General features: G+C 31.7%; 1 protein-coding gene across 4 annotated transcripts; it reads left to right on the top strand.

The window, feature by feature from the left end:
- The first annotated feature begins 827 nt into the window (after nucleotides 1-827).
- LOC126736598 (odorant receptor 67c-like) lies at nucleotides 828-25,968 on the top strand. 4 transcript variants are annotated; one of them, XM_050441027.1, is made up of 6 exons: nucleotides 5,432-5,595; nucleotides 23,058-23,636; nucleotides 23,705-23,804; nucleotides 23,858-23,959; nucleotides 24,012-24,167; nucleotides 25,849-25,968. In XM_050441027.1, the coding sequence occupies exons 1-6, from the start codon at nucleotides 5,432-5,434 to the stop codon at nucleotides 25,900-25,902; spliced, it is 1,155 nt and encodes a 384-aa protein (XP_050296984.1). In that variant the 3' UTR covers nucleotides 25,903-25,968. The 4 variants fall into 4 exon arrangements, with proteins under 4 accessions (XP_050296986.1, XP_050296985.1, XP_050296988.1 ...); XM_050441029.1 differs by lacking the exons at nucleotides 5,432-5,595; nucleotides 23,058-23,636; nucleotides 23,705-23,804 and adding an exon at nucleotides 828-1,008 and having other exon boundaries at nucleotides 23,858-23,947; XM_050441028.1 differs by lacking the exons at nucleotides 5,432-5,595; nucleotides 23,058-23,636; nucleotides 23,705-23,804 and adding an exon at nucleotides 828-1,008.
- The last annotated feature ends 797 nt before the right edge of the window (nucleotides 25,969-26,765 follow it).

The following is a 26,765-nucleotide window of genomic DNA, read 5'->3' as shown; positions in this document are numbered from 1 at the left end:
ACAGAATTTTTGTCATCGAGTGACGTCATGTGCAAAGCCATACGAAATTGCGTCGCCGAAGTGAGTTTATCTTTTCAGTAATAGTATCATGATACTATCTCGAGTATTAATATCATGGGCTAGCCGGACCCGCTTCCCCAGCCAATAGGATAAACATTGAGAAGTAAAAGGAAAAATTAATGGGTAGGCAACCCAACAAACACCGTAAAGTGTATTCGATCAAATGGCAGGTACGGCAATTTGAGTTTTGCCGGTTTGTTTTGATCGGTGTGAAAGCGCGGGATTTGTCGCGTATTGATTTGTTTTGATCTGCGGGAAATATCATTTCGGCGTCTTAAAGTGTTTCACTTCGTTTAAATTTAATGTACGATTTTAATTAGTGATACTGTGGTTTATAATTGCAAAATTTAAAGAAGTTGAGGTGATAAATTAAAATATAGGTTCTTAACCTAGCTTTTTTTATTTATATGAACTGCGGACTAAAATTATATAGTTATATAGGTAAAGGTAAGACAATATAGGTAAGCGTTAAGTGAAAAACTTAAAAAAAAAAAATATATTAGTAACGGAAGTGTGCAAGAAACTGATGAAGCAATGGTTGTAACTGTAAGTACAAGTACCGATAGGTCTGATATTGTTAATTATATTTTAGAGCAAGGGTTTTCCTCTTTATCGTTTGAAGAACAAATTTTTATTAAAAATAAAGGTCGTCCGTTGCCTAAAATGTCGGGGCTTTTTAAATATTAGTATAATTCGGGAAGTAAGGGAAGTAACAGGGCGTTTTCAGAAATTTAAATTGGTATAATAAATATTCATGGTTAACCGGGAGCGAAACAAAAAACAAACTGTTTTGTTGGCCTTGTATTTTGTTTTCCATTAATAGGGGCTAGACTCAAAATCCGTGGTGTGAATCTGGTTACGACAACTTAAAAGAATTATTTAGGGCCTTACAAAAACATGACATTTCTAAAGATCACACTTATAGTCAACTTAAATTTGATTTATTTGGTAAGCAAAATATCTATATGTCACTAGATAATGCACAACGTGAAAACGCTATTAAACATAATGAAATTGTCAAAAATAATCATGCATTTTTACGTCGTTTAATTGATATTGTTATATTTTTAAGTTGTCAAGAAATATCATTTAGGGGGCATGATGAATTGGAACATTCAGTAAATCAGGGTAACTATAGAGAATTAATTAAGTTATTTAAAAAATACGATTCGGAATTTTCTAAATTATTATCTGATTCGAAAACATTTAGCGGGGTCTCAAAAACAGTGCAAAATTAATTAATAGAGTCAATAACCCATAGAAAGAAAGAAAGAAAGAAAGAAAATGTGCTATATTACGTAAGACAACAAAATCTTGTGTACAAGCATCCTAAAAACTAAAAAAACTAAAAAATTCCAAATTCACTTTAAATTTCAAACAAACATAACTTCTAAAACACTTTACCATAAAATTTACACACATTACCAAACTTAATCATAACAAAACAGATTGAGAAAAAAAGCATCTTTTTGATAAATTTCATTAAAAAATAAGTAAAGCTGTCAATAAAACAGAATTTAGAAGAAGTAAATTACATTATTTAACAGGAAACAAAACTAAAACACTAAAATGATGTCAGAGCACAGGTTAAAAGGTATCATTAAAAAAATCGTCAAGGCTATAATATGCCCTGGATAATAAAAGTGATTTTAATTCCTTTTTGAATCTCTTAACTTCTAAAATTTGTCTGATACATAGAGGAACATGGTTGTAAATTTTTTTGCTGAGGCATATAAGTGAGTTCTTCGTGAGGGAGGATGTAGGGATTGGTAAGGGAAAATCGTTAACCTGGCGAGTCATATGACCAGTGTTAGAGGGAGGTTTAGGACATTTATGAATAAGAGTAGCTGTTTCTAAGATAAAAAGAGAAAAAAGAGTTAGGATTTTTTGAGATAAAAAGAGAGGTTTACAAGAATCTCTTAACCCAGCGGAACATAGGTATCTAACTGCCTTTTTTTGAATCACAAAAATTATGTTTAATAATCCCTTGTTGCTTAAACCCCAAAAAGGCAAGCCATAACGAAGGTGGGACTCGATAAGAGAAAAGTACACTGAACGTGCAACTACCCCTCCCAGCTCATGCCCCGCCATTCTTACTGCAATATTTTAAATAAAACCATTAAGTCAGAAATAAACGAATCCACTTGCTTTTCTCTAGAAGTGGATGAAACAACGGGTATTTCTTGTCACACCTAATTGTCAATTGTTGTTCGATATGCGCTACACGGGGAGATTTATGAGAGATTTTCAGGGTTCAGAGATATCAGTAAGAGTCACAAGGCTGAATATATTTTTAATACTATAAAGGAAAATTTTAACTGCTTTGATATAAAAAATAAATTAGTGGGACAAACTTATGATGATGCTGCAGTGATGTCAGGCGAACTAAATGGATTACAGGCAAAAATTAAAACTATTGCCCCACAGGCGTTATTTACTCACTGTCATGCACGCCGCATGAATTTAGTTGTGCAAGAAACCTGTAAAAAATTAAGGAATGTCGTATTTTTTTTGCTATTTTAACCGCTTCCTTCATTTTTCTCAACCTCGCCTAAACGCACTTATATCTTAGAACAAATTGCTTCTAAAAAACTTACGTGACGTGAGCAACTTTTGGAAGTTTTTGAATTAATTATTGAAGGAGATGATTTTGAAAATTACGACATCGATCCGAGAAGCAATTGGTTTACAAAAATTATTAATTACACTTTTAACGTCTTTTTAAATATTTTTAAAAAAATTTTTACTCAAACAGATTTAATTTTTAATATTGTTCAAAATCAATCTACTGACATTATTTATTCAGGAAACAGAATTACAAAACTTTTAGAAAATCTGAACAAATTTCGTAGACATGATAGTAACACATAAGAAGTGACGTTCTGGACTCTCTTGATATTTCTGAACCTCCTAAAGAAAGACGAAGACAAAATGATGAGCAAGACATAAATCCTGAAAAACGTGCCTATTTTGAAATTTAAGATACCATAACAATGCAAATAGAGACGCGCTTTGCAAATTTCGAAGATTTAAAAATTTTGATCTTTTTGAACAGACAAAATTTAAAAATTATTCTAAAGAATTTCCAAAATACTTATTAGATAAATTATTTAAAAATTATCCAACATTTTTTAATCCACCAAAATTAGAAAATGAATTAAAAGTTTTATATGGTGATCCGGATATTTTTGGAGGCTGGGATAGGTTAAGAGATGTATACAGTTTTATATATTGCAATTCTTTACAAAAAACAGTGCCCGAAATAAATAAATTATTATTAATTCTCTCATTACCACCAACTTCTGCCTCAAATGAACGGGATTTTTCATGTCTTAAAAGAATTAAAACATATTATCGAAATACTATGAAACAGGAAAGAATGTCAAGCTTGTCACAAATCTCGATAGAAAAAAAACTTTTAAAGTCGTTACAAAAAAACAGATAAATTCGACGATGATGCTATAACTTATTTCGCTACTACAAAACAACGTAGACTAGAGCTCATTTATAAACATGTTTAGTTTATCAATTTACTTAAAAAAAAAACGCTAAAAACAAAAAAAAAATCAAAAAAACAAAAAAAAACTGAAATCTCCTATGATGATTAGTATAGCTTGTTTTTTCTAAACATATTTTCTGAGGAGAACAAACAAAAAGATACTGCCGACCCTGTCAAAAAATTCACGAGCCGCCACTGGCATATGTCGTTTGCCAGCAACATATTTATAGTCGACGCCCATTATTATTTAATCAATATAATTAATGCTCGTATCTCCTGGAATTCCAGGAGATTTAGTAATTTTTTGTCTAGATATTAACAATGGATAACTAAAGCGGCTTATACTGGTAATCGGTTATAAACCGCGACAAACTAAGGAAATGATTTAAAAGGTTAACTTCCAAAGGAGTTGAATTAAACTTTTTTCTTTAATATATAATAAATATCTAAAACCTCAAACATGCAAACCTCTAAAAACGAAAGTTTTTTGTTCAAAAATTATTGAGTAAGATTGATAATCGATCATCAATAAATCGATTTAGTTATTGATTGTTAATATCTGGATACAAAAATATTAAAATTCCTTGGGAATTTCAGAAGATACGGGCATTATATCGATTAAATACCAGCGGGCGCGGACTATAAATAGGTTGCTCACAAACGACATATGCTGCGTTCTAGATTTTTGATGATGAACTGCGATTTGAACTGCGTTCTAGATCTGCGATCGGGCGCTAGCTTCACAGAATGAAAAAATATCTAGTCAAAAATATCAGGAATCTTCTTTCTTTTTTATTCTGAAAAATTGGTTGATTACTCTCAAAGTATATATTATTAGTCAGCAAATAAACGAAACTTTTAAAGAGTACACTTTTTGCCTGTTTCAATGATGTATCACAAATACCCCTTGCCATTTGGAAAAAAAACTACGGATCTATGGCTTTTTTTTTATTTCATCATTCTTGTGAGGGATTATACCAAAAACAGGATTTAAGAAAGGCAGGATTTACCAGTATCAAAGGACATAACTTCAGCAAGGACAAATCGTCGGCCATTGCAAATTGTCTCTAACTAGAAGGAAACCACGCCTCTTATAGTTGCCTCCACAGATATTTTTTTTTGCTTTGCAATCCTTTGTTGCACCTTTGATAATTGAAAGAAACGCAACATAAATTATTGGTGGAGGTAACTAAAACATGTATTTCAAATTAAAATTACGAACGAGCTTACTACCATGAAGGGCATGCAACCATAAAGACCCGAGAGTTGAGCACATTCCTTGATTTTCTTACGCGATTTCTCATTGTATTTCATCCATCCCTTGGAGAGATCAGGAGATATTGATGGGATAGAAAGCTTTAAAATCTCTTCCTAGAGTTTTACTAATTTAAATGAAAGACTCTGTGATGCTTGCTACGTCAAATCAAATGTAAACAAGAGACTTTGCATCTAAATTAAGATTGCTACTTCATAATTCCCTGAAAAAGTTGTCTAACTATCCAACTATCTAAACATAAAAGCAATAATCAAACTTGTACAATAATTTTTATATTAATTAAAATTACACCTTCGTTATATTTGTTTCATGTCAGTAATTCTAGTATTCTTTTAATTCATTCCAAATTATGTATTTATCACTGATCAGAAAAAAACAAACTCCAATTTCATATTTTTTTCAAATAATTACACCTTTTTTAAATTTTTGATTAGATTTTTAATTAGATAGTGTCATTATTTTTTTCCATAGCAAAGAAAGCTAAACCTATGTAATTATGTCGTTAGTATGTTTATTATATATTTAAATAAGATAGATGATATATAAGACAGGTGCAAATTAAAAAGCTTCTAATTTAAATAAAGAGTATCAACAAAATGGGTCTTATGAAAACACCTGCGTTTTGTCTAAAACTTTGGGGAATCTGGCCATTGGAAACATTTGAGAAGTATCAATACCAACAACTATATAGGGCTTATAGATTTTTTATAATTGGGTATTATATTGTTTTTAACATATCTCAGACTGTTGAGTGCATAAGGTAAGTAACAGATTTTGAGGTAAACTGAAAATGGATTTTTAACCAAATGATAATTCACCCTTTTGCTTTTAATAACGAATACTGAATCCTACCCATTAATTTTAGATGTATTTTCCAAGTTATTAATTTGTCACTACTCTGATATGTTTTCGGAGACTCTTTAATTAATAACCAAGAATATTTACATATTATATTTATATATTTTGGTATATTTTTTAAGTGCTTTCTTTTATGAGATTAATTTTAACAATTAAGCGTGTCTTAGGCCGAGCATCTAAAGCCGAGTTTACATTGGTATAGTTAGTTGTACCAGTTACTTGTACAAGTATATCCAGGATAGTTCACATTCGCTAGTAGACAAGCTAGTAGGTGTTTACACATAAAAGTAATTATTCGCTAGCCAGTTCCCAACGTGCAGTAGATGAGATGACTTCTTTTCATTGCCGGCGTCATGCTTTGGGCATTTCAAAATTAATAATTAAAAATCGCGTTAAAAGAATAATGTTGAAAATATCGAGCATTTTAATTGAAGAAACTATTAGTTTGATTGAAGAAGAAGAATGTCGTCTGAAAAGGATATGGGTTCGAAGGTGGATAGATAGAAGAGGTACAAGAGGTGCATCCGCTCTTCTTTTAAAAGAACTTCGTATGGAAGATCCTGAAGAATATAGATTATGCCTTCGGTTGTCACCGAGTTAATTTAATGACTTGCTGAATATGGTTCTGCCTAGAATTCAAAGAAACGATACACTTTTAAGAGACGCTTTACCAGCACATGTTAAATTAGAAGTTACCCTTAATTTTTTGACAACTGGAAATAGCTATAGAACCCTTCAAAATTTTTTTCGAGTTCCAAAGACGTCAATCGTTTTTTTAATTTGAAATACATCGAAGTTTGTACCAGAAGTTTTGCGACGCAATTTATGATGCACTGAATAAGTATATAAAGGTAAGTTAAACATAATTTTTTTCTCATAAATGTATGTATATATTTAAACATAGAAACATATGAACTTAATGAACACATTATTTACGTGAGTAAAATGAAGTCAAGAATAGAGAACGAAAGTGTACAACTTAAAGTTCCATTCGACCTTTTTTTTAACTATTCGAGACGGAATAATTTATATTTTCAAAGGTTACATTTTCAAATTGCAAATTATTATTTGTTGATGTGGTAGACGATAATGATATATTCTGTTCTGAAGTTGATTGCAATAGTTGGTATCCAGGAGCCGAGAATGATTGCTGTTGTTGGTCAAAAGGTGCCGGTGATAAATCGTAAATTGTTGGAGATAATAAAGGTGGTTGCTGTACAGGAGATGTCAGAGGTGAACGCTGTTCAGAAGACGGTGCCGGCGTCGACGGTAGTTGGTATCCAGGAGATTGCGGCGACTCCAACGGTAGTTGGGTTGAATAGTTTGAACCCCAATAGGTTTTACCAGAAGAATGGGAAGATCCAGTAGGACCTGGTAGGTTTTGTGACGTAAAGGGTGATGGAGTAAGACTCATGCACCTATATCGGGTCAGTGTAGTCTGCAGCTCATTTTGACATTGTAGGGCCAAGTGTAACGGAAGCTTCTTTAAAGCGATGGCCATATATCTTCCAAAAGCCTTAAATTCATCTTCTTCATTACCAGATTGCAGTAAGGAACAATTAATATCACGAAGCTCTGAAACTGCGGTTGATAAATCCTGGTATCGCCTTGCTTGATCCCGCTAGGGAACTGCGTGCTATTGCTTTCTGAGAAGCTGTTTTAAGGTTTCGAACTTCAGAAACTACAGATGTTGTAGTAGTTTGAGAAGTTGCATTTGATATTTCTTTAGAAGTACCAGGTTTCGATTCCAGTTCGTTCTTCATATTTTTTTCACTTTGTCTAATTGGCTGCGAGATCTGAAAAGAAAAAAAAAGGAAAATTAAAATATTATAATCAAACATTGTTCTTCTGTTTATTGAGAATGATTATTATTTTCAGGTCCCTTCTTCTTTAGAAGCTTGGAAATAGATAGAGGGGGGTTTCCAAGAAAGATGGAATTTTCCCAGGTGCTGCGGGGCTATCGACGGTAAGCACATAATAATTCAAGCTCCTCCAAACTGTGGAACAGAGTTTTTCAACTATAGTATTGTCCTAAGGGCATAATAGTATTGTCCTCATGGCAATTGCAGACCACAATTACTGTTTTTCCTATATCGATGTTGGATGTAATGGTATTGTATCCGATGGAGGGGTTTTTCAAAACTGCTCGATGTACGAAGCTTTAGAAAAAGGCATACTTCCAGAAGGCACTTGTTTAGTTGGTGACGATGCCTTCCCTTTAAAAACGTATTTAACTAAACCATTCAATTCTGTGCCATTATCAAAAGAAGAAAAAAAATTCAATTATCGCCTGAGTCGCGCAAGGCGTATCATTGAGAATGCATTTGGTATTCTGGTTAGCAGATTTCGAGTATTTGAGAAAAAAATTGCTTCCAAATTAGCAACTGTTGACAAAATAGTAAAAGCTTGTTGTGCCTTACATAATTGGCTACGTAAAACAGATTCAAATACTTATTTTACACCAGGCTGTTTCGATGAAGAAAATATAGGCACGGGAGAAATAATTCCAGGAAAATGAAGAGCTGAGGTGTCAAATTTGAGAAATCTTGCAAGGGCAACATCTGGTTACAAATCATCTCGACTTGCTAGAGATTTCCGGGATTACCTTAAAAGATACGTTAACAACGAAGGAGCAGTACCATGGCAAGAAGCAAGAATTTACTAATTTTATTAGTGTTATCAAAAAACAAATACCTATATCTACTAATATGAGTTACGTTGTGTACGTAGCTGTTATTATTATTATTATTATTATTATTATTATTATTATTATTATTATTATTATTATTATTATTATTATTATTATTATTATTTAGTACGCATTTTGTTGAAATCAAAATAACTTCTAATTGTAGGGCCTATATTTTAATAGCTACATTAGGTAACACTATTGTAAATAAACAAATAAAATAGTTAGAATACACTTCTTTTTTTTAGTTTTTTGTACATAGAAATTTAAAATAGTCCTAAAGTCCTAAAGTAAACCGTAATTAAAAAAAAACGTAGAACTGGTCAGAAAATCCAAACATTTAATAGGCTGAATGTCCCATTAAAAAAATAGTGCTACGTTTTTATGAAATTAGTTAATACTCCAAGATAAATGGGTCATCCCTTACACTGCGGTACAATGAAAATTAGAACACGAAATCTAACCTTAGAATTTTTACCTACTAAATAATATTATGAAAGATTTGTCCGAAAAAAATTCAGTTATGTTAATATTATTACTAATTAATTTATCTGTAATTTGAAAGTAAACTTACCATGTTGGTCTTTTTTCTTTTGTCTCTTTCATAAATGCGTGCATAATATGGAACCATTTTAATGTTTGGGTGTATACATCATCAGCTCCCATTACCAATTTAAAAGATTTTTCTATTTTTTGCAACTCTTGGCTGTAAGTATTTCTCAGACTTTTTATTTTTTGCGTAGCATCGGCTACGGTGAATCCATCAACACCCATATCTCGCACTAATTTCTCCAAAGCTGCCGATCTCATTTGATTGTTTCTGTAACTGAGTTTGGTAACATTCCAGAGACACTCGTATTCCCGATAAAGTTCCACAAATTTAACGGTTTCCCCCTCGGACCACTTCATTTTAATACCAAATAAAAATTAAGAAAATTACCTACCGCACTGATCTCACTTTTTCACTTGCCAAAGCGCGTTCAGACCCGTCTACACTTGACTACTCGACTAGTTATTAAACTACTTGCCTGGCTAGTGCGAAATGTGGTGGAAGGGGAAGGCTAGTAAGCAAGTAAATAGATGGGCTGGCTATTCACTTGCCTGTCCTGGCTACTTTCACAAGTACTTGCCTGTTAGGTTGACATTGGGTTAGTTGTTGTCTTACAAGCTACTGGTACAAGTAACTAACCCGTTTACTATGCCAATGTAAATTCGGCTTAAAAGAGTTTACGTAATCATCAGGAGGACTGTTCTGTAACCACATCCCCGATCGCCGGTACATTCCACGCTGTAGCTTGTGTTTTCTAGTACACTTTGTAACCGTCAGATTTTAAACGTTTACATTCCAGTAGTTAAGTTTATAAATATTATATTTCATCATTCAAAGTTAGTGATATCCAAGTGTTTTATTTCTGTGCTTTTCCGATTTGCTGTGTTGGTAAAATATCCCTAGAAGTTCTGAATCTCCCAGAAAAGAAATAAACAATTATACAGTCTCTACTATATACTCTTGATTAAGGTGCTTCAGGTGTCTTAAAACCACAAGGAAGAATATAAAACTAGAAGGAATAGCTATCGACTCTCCAACCAGTTACAATCTTATTAAACTTTAGATCTCTCCTGATTGTATTTAGCACCGATATTCGAAAAGTGTATAGGAGTATTGCCATCCTTGAATAGGATTTTATATACCAAAAAAATGTATGGAGGTTTGATTCTCTTGTTTCAAAAACGATTCAAGAAGATACCTTTTGGAGTATTACTTATGGTCTAAATTATAGTCAAACATAATTTCGCTCGTCATGAGCAACTATTTTAAAGTGAAATTTTTGGTATTATTGAATTTGGTCATTCAGTTACCTCATTTTTAAATACTTATGAAGTCATTCCTGGCAGACGCCTGCGAAAGAATATGGCCATCCCGGTCCACGTCTTTTACAATATCTTTTGCGATAGCATCTTACCGATTGATAGAGCCATAAATTCTATTCGCTCCCAGTATTTTGGATCTCATAAAATAACACCAATTCCGTTTTTTCCCTTCATGTGTGACTCACCTAAGGTTGCTGTCTCCGAAGTTAAACAATTTTCACATTCTATTGTATTGTATTATATTATATGTCTAAGCGTAGAGGTTTCCAATCCTCTGTGAAATTTTATAGATTTACTGGCATTTTAATCTGCGTTGCGCATCTCACTTCGGTGGCCTATGGGAATCGGGTGTTAAATAAGGCAAAGCGCATCTTCCTAGGGTAATAGGTCGACAAATATTATTTTTTAAGGAAAAAATCGACTATTTTGGCGTAATGCAATCCAAGTTTTGACATTCAAACTCCAAACATTAATCATTTGACGAAGAGAACGTTAAATTCATGGGCTCAAATAATGCAATTTATGACCATAAAGTGATATGGTGTAGACAGATACAAGAAATTTTTCTATTATATTCAGAATTAAAAATGCTACAAAAAAATTTAAAAAAAATGGAGTGCCATTTGAAAAAAAAAACTTAGGGGTGGTTTTTTAAGAATGATTTAGTTAGGGGTAGTTTGGAAACTATTTTTGAAACGAGCATTGTCTCCCATAAAAAATGCATTATGAACTTTTTCTTCAAAAATGGCGACGTTCTATGCTGCATTGGGACGCATTTTTCTAAACGCCCACGTAATCGCAAATCGGCTGTCGAAAAACGCCACTTGCGATGACAAAACAGCATGCTAAGCAGCACACGTTATCGCAAATTGGCGCGCTACAATAAAAGCATATCTATGACACCACGCGGTTAACAAAAACGTTAAACGATTAGTTGAACCTTCATAATTGCATGTGGTAGAGGTTGAGAGGTTGTATTTAAAGTAAACAAATAAAAGATAATTTAAAAATTGTCATATTAATATGCAATGGAGAATTTTGCTGGATTACCTGATAGTTACAATTACAATAAAATTTCAAAAAAAACGTTCAGAATAAATTTAAAAACAAAGGAAGAAGTTGAGGTAAGTATTCAATGATACCTATTTAATTAAAGTTATAGTTATATCTCTTTTTGTTATAATTATGTTATATTGTATTATATTGTTATATTGTGTTTTATGTTATATTTTAACTACTGTAAGGGCCTTAATTGAGCGGTTTAGCAGAGTAACACTTTTCTTACCATTAGTAACTTCTTATAAAACGCAAGCACATGTGGTGTATATACTATAGGAAGCAATTTTTAACTAGGGGTTCAAACACCAATAATATGATTGAAGTCATATTCCGGCTATTTAAAGATATTCCCTTGGAAAGAACCAAAGCCTATAATCTGGTACAGCTCGTCGATTTTATTGTTGTGAGTTTCTCCATGTATTACAAACAAAGACTTTTGGATTTAGTCCTAAACAAAATAAATATTAAACGATATGCTCCCGATGAAAAGGACGTTGATCTAAATAACATCAATGAAACAGGTCACTTGCAATACACTATTTTAAGTTTAGACAAAAAAGAAGTGTATTTTATTGATATGGAAATATGCATGTGTTCTTGTCCCCAAGGCCAAACGGGAAAAATGTGCAAGCATCAGGCTGGAGCCATGAAAAAATTTAACATTAATAGTGTTAGAACAGCAAAAAAACATTTTATATGAAATTGCTACAGATAGTGACCACCTTCACATTTACTTCAACCATTACTCCTTGAAAATACACCGACTGGATTTCAATCAGAAAAAAATCAAACTAATAGTCAGTCAACTCGGTCAAATAAAAACGAAATTAATAACCAGTTAAATCATGTTGTGGATAATGTAGATGATCAGACAAGTGGTACGGATTTTGAAAATAGCGGTACAGTAAAATTAAATGATAATAATATTGACAATGCAAATACAGAATTGCTGATTGAGTGGAAAAAGTTATTACTGATCTAGACAACAAAGTAATAAATAACCTTAAAGATGATCCTGAAAATTTTCAAGGTGGAGTCAAAGCTTGTATTCAAAACTACGCAAAAAATATGAATAGTTCATCTTTTCTTTTGAGTGGACTGTACACAGCTTTCAAACTATGTTATTCTTTAAAAAGACGAATGGTCCATACAAAAAGAAAAGGTGTGAAAATTTCTGTACAGCCAACTACTGTTGCCAGAATAAAAACTAAGTTCACCGGCAGAAGGCGGTTTCAGTCTGGGAGAAAACCTGCTAATTTAAAAAAAAAACGAAAATCTAGCTCCTCATAGTCTAGGTACTTGTGTCAAACAAAATCGAGCTTTGGGAGCTCGAAAGATTGCAAAGTAATATTTACATGTTTTAAATAAATGAGTACCTAAATATATATGTATTTAATAAATATTTAATACTGGCATGTTTTGAATTAATTTTACTCTCCTTAAAAATTATACTCGCGGAATGAAGTAAGTGAAATTACCTCTGTATCTGAATGTATAGTCTGGCAAACGAGTCTGCAACGGCGAAATGAATTTGTACCAAAATTTAAAATGGCCAGATTTAAGTAGACAAAAGCAATATTTCTCAGCAAAGGATACATTTAATGTATAAATCGGTTTATAAATTAAATTAAATCTTATGCCGAGCAATATTGCTTTTCTACACCTAAATCTGGCCATTTAAAACTTTGGTACACATTTCTTTCGCTGTTGCAGACTCGTTTGCCAGAGTGTATAAAGTAGTTTATAATTCCGCATAAATATTTGCGATAACGTGTGCTGTTTAGCACCGGCGTTTCGCGATCCGCGATTACGTGTGGCGTTTAGAAAAATACCATTGGGACAACCGTTATATCTGTCGCTATAACGTGAAATTTTGAAATCAGCGAAGCAATTTTATTTTAATAATATGAAATACAATTTTCTTTAAATAAACAAAGAAAGGTCTATCAAATTGTTAACAAACAAAAAGCATACTAATAAAATCATCTGATTCCACATTGAATGCTGATAAGCTAAATAGTTTTTACTGTAATATAGCTGAAAATTTATCAGGTAATATATTATGTGATAAAAGATTTCACAGTTTTCTAAGAGCATATACCAAATATATTTTTCTTAAGATATTTAAATTGTTTGCTAATAGCACTTGGAAGAGACTATAAATCACTCCTATGATTTCTCTTAGATTAAAAGTTATCAATGTTGGTGCGTGGTTTAAAGGTGTTGATGAAGAAAGTACCTATAGCTATAGGTTAATAATTTTATTACTGATTTTTTCAATGGTGGTAGAAAAACTGGTTAGGACGTGCATAATTAATTTTTAACAAATTATAAGCTCTAAATAATTTGGCTTTTTAGATAAAAACTTTATTAGTAATGCCATATTTAACATTCTTGAAACGCTTTACCTGAAAATTAATGATCGACAGATTGTAACTGCAGCCTTTTGTGATTTAGGAAAGGTTGACTGTGTGTGACATGACGTAGTCAAGCTGAAAATCTATAGCTTTCGGGAGGGGGTACGAAGCTGACTTAGATCTTATTTGAGCAATAGAGTTCAGACAGTGTGAGCAGTGGGGTGCTCTAGGGTTCAATTCTGTTTTGTTCCTTTTATATGTAAATATATCGTTCTTCAACTAAACGTACATAGATAAAATGTTTCCATTATATTTTGCTATACTCGTCCAATTAGATTACACGCATAGTCATAATATCGAAACTTTGTCGGGCACATTTTAAAGCTGTCATTTAAAAACTTAACAAAAATGTTACCTGTTAGTCCCATCTCATACCATACGTGAATCATTACACTGTTGTGCTTTGCTGAGTAAATACGAATTTTGTTTTGACTTATAACGAGCTTATAATTTAAATAAAATGCGGAAAAGACGTACACGTGTTAGTGAGAAATTAGAAAGGACGCGGCAAAAGCTTTTAAGAAGTTTGGAAAAAAAGACAAAAAACGTCAGCGAAATAGAAATAGCAGTAGTAAGTGTTTTAAAAATGCTAATTTTGGGTAAAACCGTTCAACCCAATTAAATAGCATAGGCTAAAACCGTTAAAGTCTTTTTATGTTATTTAATTAAATTAAGAAAATAATGAAATTTTGGGTAAAACCGTTAAACCCATAATAGCAGGTTAGGGTAATTCATTAGGAATGGGCAGTCTCTGAACTGGAGATTCTACACACCAAAATATGGGGATTGAGCTTAACATGTCTTATACAAATGTTGCAGGTTTACGAAATACAGGGTATTTAAAGTTGAAATTTTAATTTGAATTTTCTTAATAATTTTGTGATTTTAAGCAGTATCGTCTTTAAAATTGGCGACTTTATATGTTAATATATCGTGTTTTAACATGAAAATTACGAATTTTGTGGTCAATTTAGCATTATTTATACAAGGCATTAGTTATTCCCTATTACTTAGGTAAATTACAACATATCTTTTTTGCCTAATCAGCTATGGCTAAAACGACATCTTAAAGGCAGTTAAATTTTGAATAAAAAAGGTACTCTTGTTTATTCCATTAACTCTATCAGCTGAATATTTATAATACAAGCGTCGGTAATATAATTTATTTTTTTAATAGTCTTTTTAATAAAAATATTGCTTATGCTACTTAAACGCGCACAGATCTGATTTATCGTTAATACTGAATGTTTCTAATACAGATGAATTGTTAATAAAGCACTTTTTAAAGGGGGTCTTTTGAATAAAACCAAGTTTTCCTAGGTATCATGTTACATGGGATCCAATAATTGCTTTAGATTTTATCAAAAAATGGTATCTTTTAGAAACGTTGCCTCTCGAAAATTTGGTAAAAAAGTTAGTGATATTAATGTTGCTAGCCTAGGGGCATCGAATACAGACTATTTTTAAAATTAAATTAAAAAATATTTCACGCTAGGAATATACATATTTTTATAAGAAATATTTTAAAAACTCCAAATATAGTCGCGAACAACCAGTTTTAAAATTTGGTCTTTTTGACGAACATGTGTTGTAAGGACATTATTTAGGTATATAGAGGCAACTCAATCAACGCGAGAAAATGAAGAAAATTTAATTTTAACTTATAGAAAGCCCCTTAAAAAAGCATCTTCGTAGTCTATAAGCCGCTGGGTAAAAGACGTTATGAGAAGTAGCAGCATAAATACTGATTAATTTAAAAGTCATGTTAGATATGCAACTACTTCAGCGGCCTCTAAAGCGGGAATGAACAAAGATGACATAAAAAATTTAGCAGGTTGGACAAAGAAATCTGCAGTATTTACTAAATTTTGTAAGAGACTTCTTCAAAATGGCTAAAATTTTCTAGAAGTTATAGTTAATTACAAAAATTACCAATTAGTCTTAAATATATTTCTTTACAATAAATATTATGTATTTTTCCTTTTTATCTATCTGTATGACAGATATATAGATATAATACCAACACTATATTATTAATATTTTTACTTATTTGTGCATATTAAAATTTTCTTCATTTACGTTTATTTCATTGAAACTTGACTTTTCGGGTGTAGGTTCCGACATTAATTGGTTAATTAATATTAATGTTGTAAAGTTAATCATATGCCTAATATTATTTTTTGGGTTACTGTTAGTTGTTGGTTTTGGTAATTTTTTTGAAAATCTACAGGTTTAACGTGTTAATACTGAACTACTTTAATAATAAAATTGTGTACAGAACATTTATAGGTGTTCGTTGTTATTTTTATTTATTTTTTTCTTTCAGAAAACTTCAAAGAGAAATTATTGTTTCTTTAAATAACTACGCGTGTAATCTAATTGGACGAGTAAAGCGAAAAATAAATATCTTAACAAACGACTTACCTGTAGGAAGTTTGTTCCAAATTATATAAGCTATACTCGTCCAATTAGAGACCCTTCCATTATAAGCCTCCCAGGTGAAATTTTTTCCTCAACAGTGTAATGATTCACGTATGGTATGGGATGGGACTAGCAGGTAATATTTTTTTAGGTGTTTATATGAATTAGCTTTAAAATGTGCTCCACAAAGTTTTTATAGTGTGACTACGCGTGTAATCTAATTGCACGAGTATAGCTCATATAATTTGGAATGAACTTCCTACAGGTAAGTGGTTTGTCCCTTTAATTGTTTGCTGATGATACTACAATAATGTGAAACATTATGTCTTTAAGTATAAGCTGGGCTTGCTTAGATGTAAGTAAATTCTTGCGGTTACATATTGATTTATACTAAAAATTCAATATCACATAAAAAAACTGCATAAAAGACTATCATCCAACTGCGATGAAAAATTTCATCAAATTTAAATAAGAATATATCAAAACAGGCTTACTTTGCATTTATCCCATTTATGTAATGCAAGTTGTCTATTTATCTTGAATTCGTCCTTTCCTTGTCTAAGCTCCAGACAGGTTCACTGATACATAAAAAATATAAAAGTATAATATTTAAGCACTTATTACCTGTTCCTGTAACCTCCCAGGTGCTTGATTCCATTGTATATACAGGATATCAATTATACAATAGCTGTTAGCATTAGAGAGATATTCGATGAACGATAGATTGCTGTCGAAGCATGACAATATCTCTATTTAACAGGTTTTGTCGCGTCTATCCGCAAAATTTCTTAGAAACTTTAGAAAGTATTTTTTAATTCGTCCTAAATTTAATTTTTTAAGTTGAGACCTTCTATGCATTAACTACTAATCGAGCATTTCCAGTAAGTTTACCAATAAGTGAATTAGGAATGTAAATATTCTAAAAATTAGCTGGATTGACTATATCATAGAAATAATCAGTTATTGATTTGCATATAGCAAGATATCTATTTGATTCTGATAGACTTCCATCGAATTGTGGTACACAGTTTAGATATTCAGGTTAAAATTGTACCATTTTACTTTTTAAATCTAAATTAGGTATATTGAAAGTTTTGGGTTTCCTTTACTTTTGAAAGGTTTTTCTTTAAGAAAGAAATATCTAAATTAAATTTTAAGTTTTCTTCACTAAAATTTAATACTTCCAAATTTTAAAAAGCGGAATCAGAGCAAGTTGAAGGTTCGATTAATAAATTGCCTAATGAATCACCTAATTCGTCAACATCGGACATTTATAAAACAATGGTTCCATGAGAAGAAAAGACTTCGGGTGGCGATTTCATCCAATTGACACTATCCAGTTAAATTCGCAAATTGTAAACTCAAACCAGCAGAATGCCTTTTAAAAAAGTTTTATTTAAAAATAAGCTTAAAAACTATAGTACATTGCGTTAGGACTGTACGATTATAATTAATTTTACAATTATATGAAAACCTCCTAAGAAAGAATAAAATAAAATACGCTGATACTGCTTATGCTGCAAAATGGATGCTTAGATGTGCTATAATAGGGATGGGTTGATGCACATAACTCCTTCTCCCTTAAGATTCTTCAACGTCCTCGTTGATGATGTCCTGTAGGGTCTTTAAGGGAATCGCTGAATGTTTCCTATGCCACAAATAAATAACATCTATAATAACTGTTACAAGTATAAGGAATAATACAGAAGTACTAATTACATGGCTTTTTGCCGAAAGAAAATCCTTATATATGATGCTCTAAAATCTTCTTGGATTTTTTCAGGGTACATTAAATGCTTAAGCTGTAAGTTCAGGGAAAGATTTGGATTTATTAAAGATTTTTGAATTTCAGCTGTTTTAATAGTAAGATTATTTGATTGTAAGAAATATTTATGTTTACCAATAATTACATTGCATTGACTTTGTATGTGTGAGCACCCTATTAAATTGTATTTTACAAACTAAAAACAATTTTCAAAAATATTCAGGGGTTTTTGTACAAAATAGTAGAGTCTTATTATAAGTTAATATATGAACCTAATACCTATTGTTTATCTTTGCAAATGTACAGTTTGTACAACCATTAATAATGGGATCGATACATATCCATTTAGTATTTATCTCTAAACATCTTATGAACCATAAGTTGTTACAGTCAAATTTGCTTAGACCAGCTAAAATTGTTTCATTTTATTTGATGAAGGAATGGTGTATACAATTTGTAGGTTACAAGTTTTTATTTCAAAAATAGGGATCTTAATCATTAAAACTGCCATCTTATCAGATAAAATTAATTCGGTTTTACAGATTAATGTAAGTTTTGTTATATGCCTAATGGGCCATAAAAGATTTTTTGGATATTGAATTTCTAAATATTTCCATATTTCTTTAGTATTCAAAATTTTGAGCTCTAGACTTTCTAAATGGGCAAAAGTTAACGTGCGCAATAATTTTTGTAGGTAAGAGTGCACATTTTTAATTTGTAAAATTTGATTATGCATTTCTACTAAAAGTCTAATGAATGGTGTCGTTTAAAATAATTACGTTAGCTTTAATTTTCTTAGTTTTCATTTATTATATTTACATTTTCCTGGAATCTAACAGTTATATGACCGGCGAATGAACTTAGTTCAATAATCTTATGCATCGAATTAATTTGATTACTTTTGAAAACTTGCATGTGTTTATATTCTCTAAGTCAACATTGTCTAAATTACCGGTAAAGAATTTAATGTAGCTTCCAAGAAAGTTTACTAATCCGCGTTTTTTGCGAGATAAGGAGTTAAATGAACTTAGTTTCTCATAAGAATCATATGTGTTATTTAATTCCTTATTTGTCTGTAGGAAAAGCGATTTTATGGTATTATTATATCTATTTGTAAAATGATTAAATATATAAAGATTAGAAGTTAATTGTGCTAAAGTAAACCTAATGTTAGTTAAATTAAAATATACATAAGTATGATGGTAATAGTTTAGGACCATTGTAGGTGCTATATTCTCAATATAGAATCCATCATTCGGTAGGGGATCTACTTGTAGAGGGTTGATCTTGGGAATTCGTTTTTTCCTTAATCTCTTAATTTTTCTTCATTCTAAAAGAATCATGAAATATTCTTTATCACTTCCCGCGCCTACAATGCTGCCAAACATTGCTGATCCGATGCCATATGTTTTTGTGGGAGATGAAGCTTTCCCTTTGTCAGAAAACCTTAAGAGGCCGTATCCAAGAAGACACGTAACGGGGAATTATGAAAAGCAAGTTTTTAATGCTCGACTGTCGACTAGAGTTCGACAAACCGTGGAGTGCTCTTTTGGTATATTAGCTTCGCGATGACGTGTATCTAGGAGACCTTTCGAAAATAAAGTTGATACGGTGAGAGATATTACAAAGGCAGCTTGGGTGCTGCATAATTACTTAAGGATGACCGGATCAACACTTAATGGGGAGTTAGAGGACATTGAAAAATGGCCAGCGAATCAGTTAGTTCCACTACATGGTAGTCAGACGAGAAATTCGGCACATGCTTTTACAGTGAAAGCAAAATTCACAGAATATTTCAATAATTGGGGAAGTGTTCCATGGCAATACCAAACGGTTATGAGTGGAAATTACTAAAACTATGTACTATATTAGTTACTCTTTTATTTATATAAATATTGTTACTTATCGTCTTTAAACTTTAACTCATTTGCAACTTCACCCCAAATCCTAGTCTTTAATTTGGTTTTCATGTAGTTCGGATGTTTTGTATCATAAAGTTCTCTGTGTTTTCTGACTAGCTCTATTAGCTGCTCTTCCGAACCCATTGTAAATATAAAGACTTGCAAATAAACTCCTATTAACACAGCCAACCGCTGCACGTAGCGCACCAATATGCGCTGTTTCATAATATTCACCAGGCTACAAAAATACGTGCTGTGCTGCGTCGCGGCACACGCGCTATACGCGTCTCAATTTGCGTCTTGCCTGAAAGTACGCTACCAAGGGCTATATTGGAGGCGTCAGTGGTGAGTTTGAAGCTTTTAGTAAAATCAGATTATGCAAGAACAATAGAGTTGGTAATCAATTCCTTACATTTGATGAATGCTTTTTGATGCCAATGAGTTTTTCATAACTTTTTCTCAGGCATTTTGTTATTGAAAATGTTATGATTTTGGCATATCGTTCAACAGCCTAGATTTTGAAAGGATTTGGCTTTATGCCTTCAGGGGTTATAATGTGACCTAAAAAGCAACTTCTTTTGACAAAAATTCTGATTTGTCGAGCTGAACTTTGAGATTAACTTCTCGGATTTTTTTGAAGATTTTTCTGATATGATAGATAGGCAGGAGCGTTTTTTCAAACCGAGGCATTCTTAGATATTCAAAATGTCCATTGTTTACTGTGAAGGCTGTTTTTTTTATGGAATCGAGGCTTATTTCAATTTGGTTAAAGCCTTGAGGACAAGGACAAGGGTGGTAAAATAAGTACGTTTACCTAGATTACCTAAAATTTCCTCAATTCTGGGCAACGGATACTCATTTTCGATAGTGGCTTCATTTAATTTTCGGTAATCTATTACCATTCGAAATTTTTGTTTACCGGAAGTTTCGGCCTTTTTTGGAACAATCCAGACAGGAGCAGAGTAAGGAAAAATAGACGGCCTAATTATTTTATTATCCAAAAGTTTTTGAATTTGTTTTTGTAATTCTGGTAACATGGATGGTGGGTGGTGAAAAGATCTTGTATATATAGGGCGATCATTTGTTCTACGAATGTAATGTTTGGCAGGTAAAAGTTAAGTCAGAATCTTTAGAGTACATTACATCTTTAAACTCTTGGCATAAGGGCACTATTTTGCGAATTTCTAAATCGTTTAAATGATTTAAGTGTAACTGGTTCTGAATATTAAAGGATATATGTGTGTAGGTGCTGGGAAGTGGATTTGGAATTCTACAGAATCTATTTTTAACCGTTATTAAGCTATCCGGAATTATCAGTTGATGGTTAATTTGAAAAGAGGGTAGAATAGCATCTCCGCTTTCAAGATTTACAGGGATAGTTAGGGTATTGCTATTTAGGTCTATTCATCAAGAAATCTCGGGAATTATCTACTAACTTAGATCGTATAATGCTTAACACATACTTTTTCTGAATTTCCTCTCCGTCATAATAGAGATCACGAAATTCAATAATAGAAAAAATTAATGATTCTAAATGTTCTGGATTTCCAGAGACAGTTGGTAAAATATTTGCAAAAGAACGCATACGTCCATATTGTTAACAGTAATATAACTACCTAATGGAAAATGTTCAATATTTACTTGTTCTTCTTTAATAGAAGATAAATTACTAGAATTTTCTCCAGTTTCTCTGCGAGAGCGAGAAGAGTCAATAGTTTAATTCAGAAAATAAATCGCTTAATCTTAAATTACTATTACTTTTATAAGATTCTAATTTCTCTGAGAGTGTAAGTGAAGTGTTTTTAGAGTTCTTTGCTTTTAAGCCTAGTCTTTCTATTCTTTCTATTGGAAATTAAGACGCTTTTAAAGAAATTTTGAGGATTAACAGACATGTAAATAAAAATGGCAATTTTTGTGATTACTTACATGAAAAAAGTTATGAAAAACCATTCCAGCATCTTTTCAAAGATTTTTCATAAAGTTTCCTAAACTTTTTCTGTATCAGTCTACTGGTTGCAGGAAAGGTACTTGAAATCTTAGGGTTCAATGGCTTCTTCTAAATTGGAGGGTTGCCAGAGTTTTACCCCAGGGAGTTTCTTTCTTCTTTCTATGCTTCTTAGGCAATTGATCTCAATGATTACCAATAGATATATCAATGGAAAGACAGCATCGAGTTCTTATAGTTGTATAGTGCTTAAGATAATAAAATACACCAAAACTCAAGGAAAATCGATAGAGAGACAACTCTACTGCTTATGCTGCAAAATGGATGCTTAGATGTGCTATAATTCAATCCCTATTATAGCACATCTAAGCATCCATTTTGCAGCATAAGCAGTATCACGTATTTTATTTATATAAATATTTTATGCACATAACTCGCGTTTAACCGAATCAGTATACTCTTAACTTATAGTCTTTGCGAGAAGTCCATATTCTCTCGAACTACTCTCGATCGATTGTCCGAATTGCCCATAAGTTATAGAGACAAAAGAAACAATATACGATTCATCTTTGACATTCCTACCGACTGTGCCAATTAAAAACCGATTGCACTCCATTTAAAAAAAAACTTTTATTAAAAATATGAAATTTGAAAATACATATAACTTTAAGTGATCTTAAAAACGAACAGCGTTATGAAAACAATAAAAGTAAAACTGAAATGCAAACTTCAGCTGAAATAAAAAGTGCAACATTAATCATTTATATAGGGTATGTGGTCTATAGTTCATGTTAAGCCTGTAGGTATTTGGTATTGGTTTGTTTGCTATCTTTTTTTTTTGCCAAAAAAAAGCGTTGTTTGTAACTATTCGCTTTTTATTACCAGAGAATTTACTTTAAAAGTAGCTTGTACTACTAATATTATTTTAAGAACAGTTGACTTTCGGTTCAGTTTATACAAAAAACGGCACTTCTTATTTTTAACAATGGTGTACAGCATAGCGGAAAAATAAATATACATAATATAAATATATAATAATAAATAATACAATAAAATTAAAATATATATAATAATTTGAAAAGATATAGAAGAAAATCTAAGAGCAGTGATAAAATAAATTATACATTTTATGATATGTATAATTATGTAGTATGAAATGTATAATTTATTTTATCACTGCTCTTAGATTTTCTTTTATATCTTTTCAAATTTATTAAATAGAATAACCTTAAAACTAACATTAATACCGCAATAATTTCTATAAAAGTTATTATCTCAATTTTCATTATTTTTAGATTAATTATTCACAGAGAACCCTTTGAACGGATTAGCAAATGCATCTCCGTCACAGTTACCCTCGTCCTTATGGTTTGGAAAGGTTTGATATATTTAAGAAATAAAATTCCAAATATGTGCCTAGAAGTGACTGCCACTGAAAGGATATTAAACGCTTGCTCTGATGGTGAAACAACCATATTATATAAGAAAATGATAAAACTAAATAATTATATGAATCTTTGGATTATTGGTTCCTCTATATTTACTTTAATGGCATTTATTTTTGTTTCATTTATCGATCTTGCAACTACTGGTCCTGTATTCTGGGAACATAATAACGTGTCGTTTATGCACGAGCTTTATCTGCCTATCAATAGAAGAAAATACTACATTTTCATTATATTTTTTAATATATTCACTGCGGTAGAAAGTGTAGTTTTAAATGCAGTTATTCAGACCACATTCTTTGGATTGACTGTTTATGCTGTTCTGCAGCTCAAATTGCTCTCAATCGATTTGAAAAATTTACATTTGAAAAACTATAATCCGGAAAAGGCTTTAAAGGGTATTATCAAAAACCATCAAGATTTAATTAGGTATTTAATATTTATTCGTGTTGGTATATAGAACATATAATTCTTTTAAACCGATTTCTTTTATATAGATTTATAACTGCTCTTAAGAGCGCAACAAAATATGTTTTACTAATGAGTTTTATATTAAACTCCATTAAACTCGCTGCTGTTTTGATTCAAATTATGTCTGTAAGTGTTTACAATATTTACATGTTTAGGATAAATCTATAATAAATTTTTAGATTAGGGATATTTCCACACTGGCTTTTCCAATTTTCTATTCGTTCATGTTAACATCGGAAGTATTTTTCCTTGGATGGATGTGCAACGAAGTTAAAGAAGGAGTTATATTTTATTTATTTAATACCTATTCAACTATTAAAAGTTTTTTTTTAGAGTCTTGCTATAGCTGACGCTGCCTATAATTCTTTGTGGTACAATGAAAACAAAAACGTTAAGGTTATGTTGAAAATATTAATGATGAGAGCTCAAAAACCACTCACTATGGATAATGGACCTTTTGGGCCAATGACTACCAATACAATTGTATCGGTGAGTATATACAGGATGTCCAGAAAGTCAACGATAATACTGAAGGGGCTGATGGAGCAACTCATAAGCACCCAGAAAAACATAAAATGACCTTAGTAAAAAATCGATGGTTTTCGAGATATTGGTACTTTAATGGAAGTTACCAAAATTCTACTCTTGGATCAGATTTTCGATTGCAACGCCTACGCTTTACTGTTATTGTGATAGAGTGAGAGATAAACCAAAACAAATTTTTAAGTTGTTTAAAATCTTTAACTTAAAAATAAAAAAATCAAGAGCGAAGGTAATTCGTATCACCATTGCAATAAACAACAGACATTCTTATAATTTAGTTTTTTTACAGTATTCCGTAAATATATATAAACTAACTACTTTATTGCTTGTATCCTAATAATGCCCTTGCCGTATACCGACCAAGAGTATGCATCTCATTTATGGTGAATGCAGAAGAAATGTTCTAGCAGTATTTAATCTTTATCAGGAAAGGTATCCAAATTTGGCCCGATATCCTGACTACCGTGTATTTATTAATGTTCATTGCATATATTACGAAGCCAGAGTGCTTCATGCGCGTGTTCGAGAGGGAAGACCTCGTATTGATTATATTGACCAAGTTTTAGAAGGAATTGAAAATAATCCCACTACTACAGTGCGGGCAATCAAAAGAAGAACAGGAATACTGAAATCGGTAGTAAACGACATCACTAGGCGATTTCAATATCACCCATATCATGTTCAACGGGTGCAAAGCCTCGAATCACGCCTATTATTTTGCCGCAGAATGTTGCAAAAAAATTAAGAGGATCCGTATTTTTTAGATATTATGCTGTGGTCGGATGAGAGCACATTCAAAAAAAATGGATTTAAGAATATGCGCAATTTGCACACTTATGCGTTGGAAAATCCCCACTCTATTCGAGAAGAAAGATCGCTGTACTGATTTGGAGTAAACTTCTGGACCGGTATCTTGAAAGGACGTTTAATTGGCCCATTCGAATTACCAGAAATTGGTCCAATTTTACGGCCGGCTTGGTCCATTTTTATGGCCTCCAGACCTAAACCCCCTCGATTTTTTATTACTGGGGTTGCATAAAAGAAAAGCATTAAAGTTGCATAAATACTATTGCTGAATTATGGCAGCAATTTAATGACGCAGCCCAAGATCTTAACGCTGCCAGGAATGCAAGGTGGATCAAAAGGTCATTTATTAAAAGATATTAGATAGACATTATAGATAAATAAAAATATTTTTTAAACATAAGATAATTATAAATTTGTTTTGTTATTTTCATAAGGTAGATTAGATTTTTCTTTCACTCTCTTCATAGAATAGATGTCCTATTAAATGTGTTGGCTGTTTAGTTTAATGTTTGTCTTTGATCAGTAAAATGGCTATTCAGTGTGCAAAGCTAAAAAAAAATTCTAAAAAATTTATATTTTTAGGGCGTGACAAAAATCTGATCGAAAATCTGATCCAAGAGTAAGAATTTTGGTGACTTTTACTAAAGTGCCAATATCTCAAAAACCATAGATTTTTTACTTTTACTGGTAATTTTTTTTCTGGGTTCTTATGAGTTGCTCCATCAGTCCCTTCAGTATTATCGTTGACTGTCCGGATGCTCTATATATGCAAATATAGAGATTTATTATAGATACCTATAAATAAATGGTTATTTTTTAGACGCTAAAAGCTGCATATTCGTATGCTACTCTTATGTACCATCAGGAGGAATAAAACAATTCTGAAAAAATTATAATCACACAATTTTTCTGCATTAGACCTACTACTTTTTAAATTTACGATGCTTATAGAATTAAATGAAATAGAATAAATCTTCGCATCATCATTACAATTTTCTTTTTTATTTATTATTTCTCTTTAATTTAATATGCTTCGATTTAAAAATTGAATATCTATATGGTACATAAAATATTAGTAAAAAGTACAATACACAGTACATAAGTGTGAAGCAAATAATGAACGAAGTACAAAAAGACTTAACGAAGCTCCTGAAAGTGTAATATTGAAAACAAAAAGGTCTAATAAAAGGCCATAAGGTACAAAAGAAAGCTAAGGGAAGGAAAAGGGAAAAAACAAGATCTTAACAAGAACAAGAACAAATTTAATACGCCTTAAATAATAAATATTGAATCAATACTTAAGTTGAATCAGAAATGAAGAAAAAATCAATGTTTTGCTTATACAGATCGTGTTTTCGTTCGTTACTTATAGGAAACCGCATAGAGGCGAAATTTTGCAACGTCGCGCGTGTACGAGTGCCTGCGACAGAGCACCGCCCCGGCCGGTCCGAGGACGGGATTCTATATTTGTGTTCTGTGACGGGATTAGTAAACATTTGACTTTCGTGGGAGCTGCGTCGTTTGGCGACAAAATGTCCCAAAATATTACGCGAAAATTCAGGCATTTTAAAATATTGATTTTAATGCGGGTTTTACAGAGATGACAATCTGTAAAACCCGCATAGAATTGTAATCTTAAAATGTTTAATATGCTGTGTTTTGCATAATGAAAATTAAAGCGTTATTCTAATAAACAAATAAAATATCAACGCTGATAAAAATATAATAAAAAACCAG

The sequence above is a fragment of the Anthonomus grandis genome, chromosome 5 (genome assembly GCF_022605725.1).
Source record: "Anthonomus grandis grandis chromosome 5, icAntGran1.3, whole genome shotgun sequence".
NCBI classification, from domain to species: domain Eukaryota; kingdom Metazoa; phylum Arthropoda; class Insecta; order Coleoptera; family Curculionidae; genus Anthonomus; species Anthonomus grandis.
This window is presented reverse-complemented; position numbering and strand designations above follow the sequence as displayed.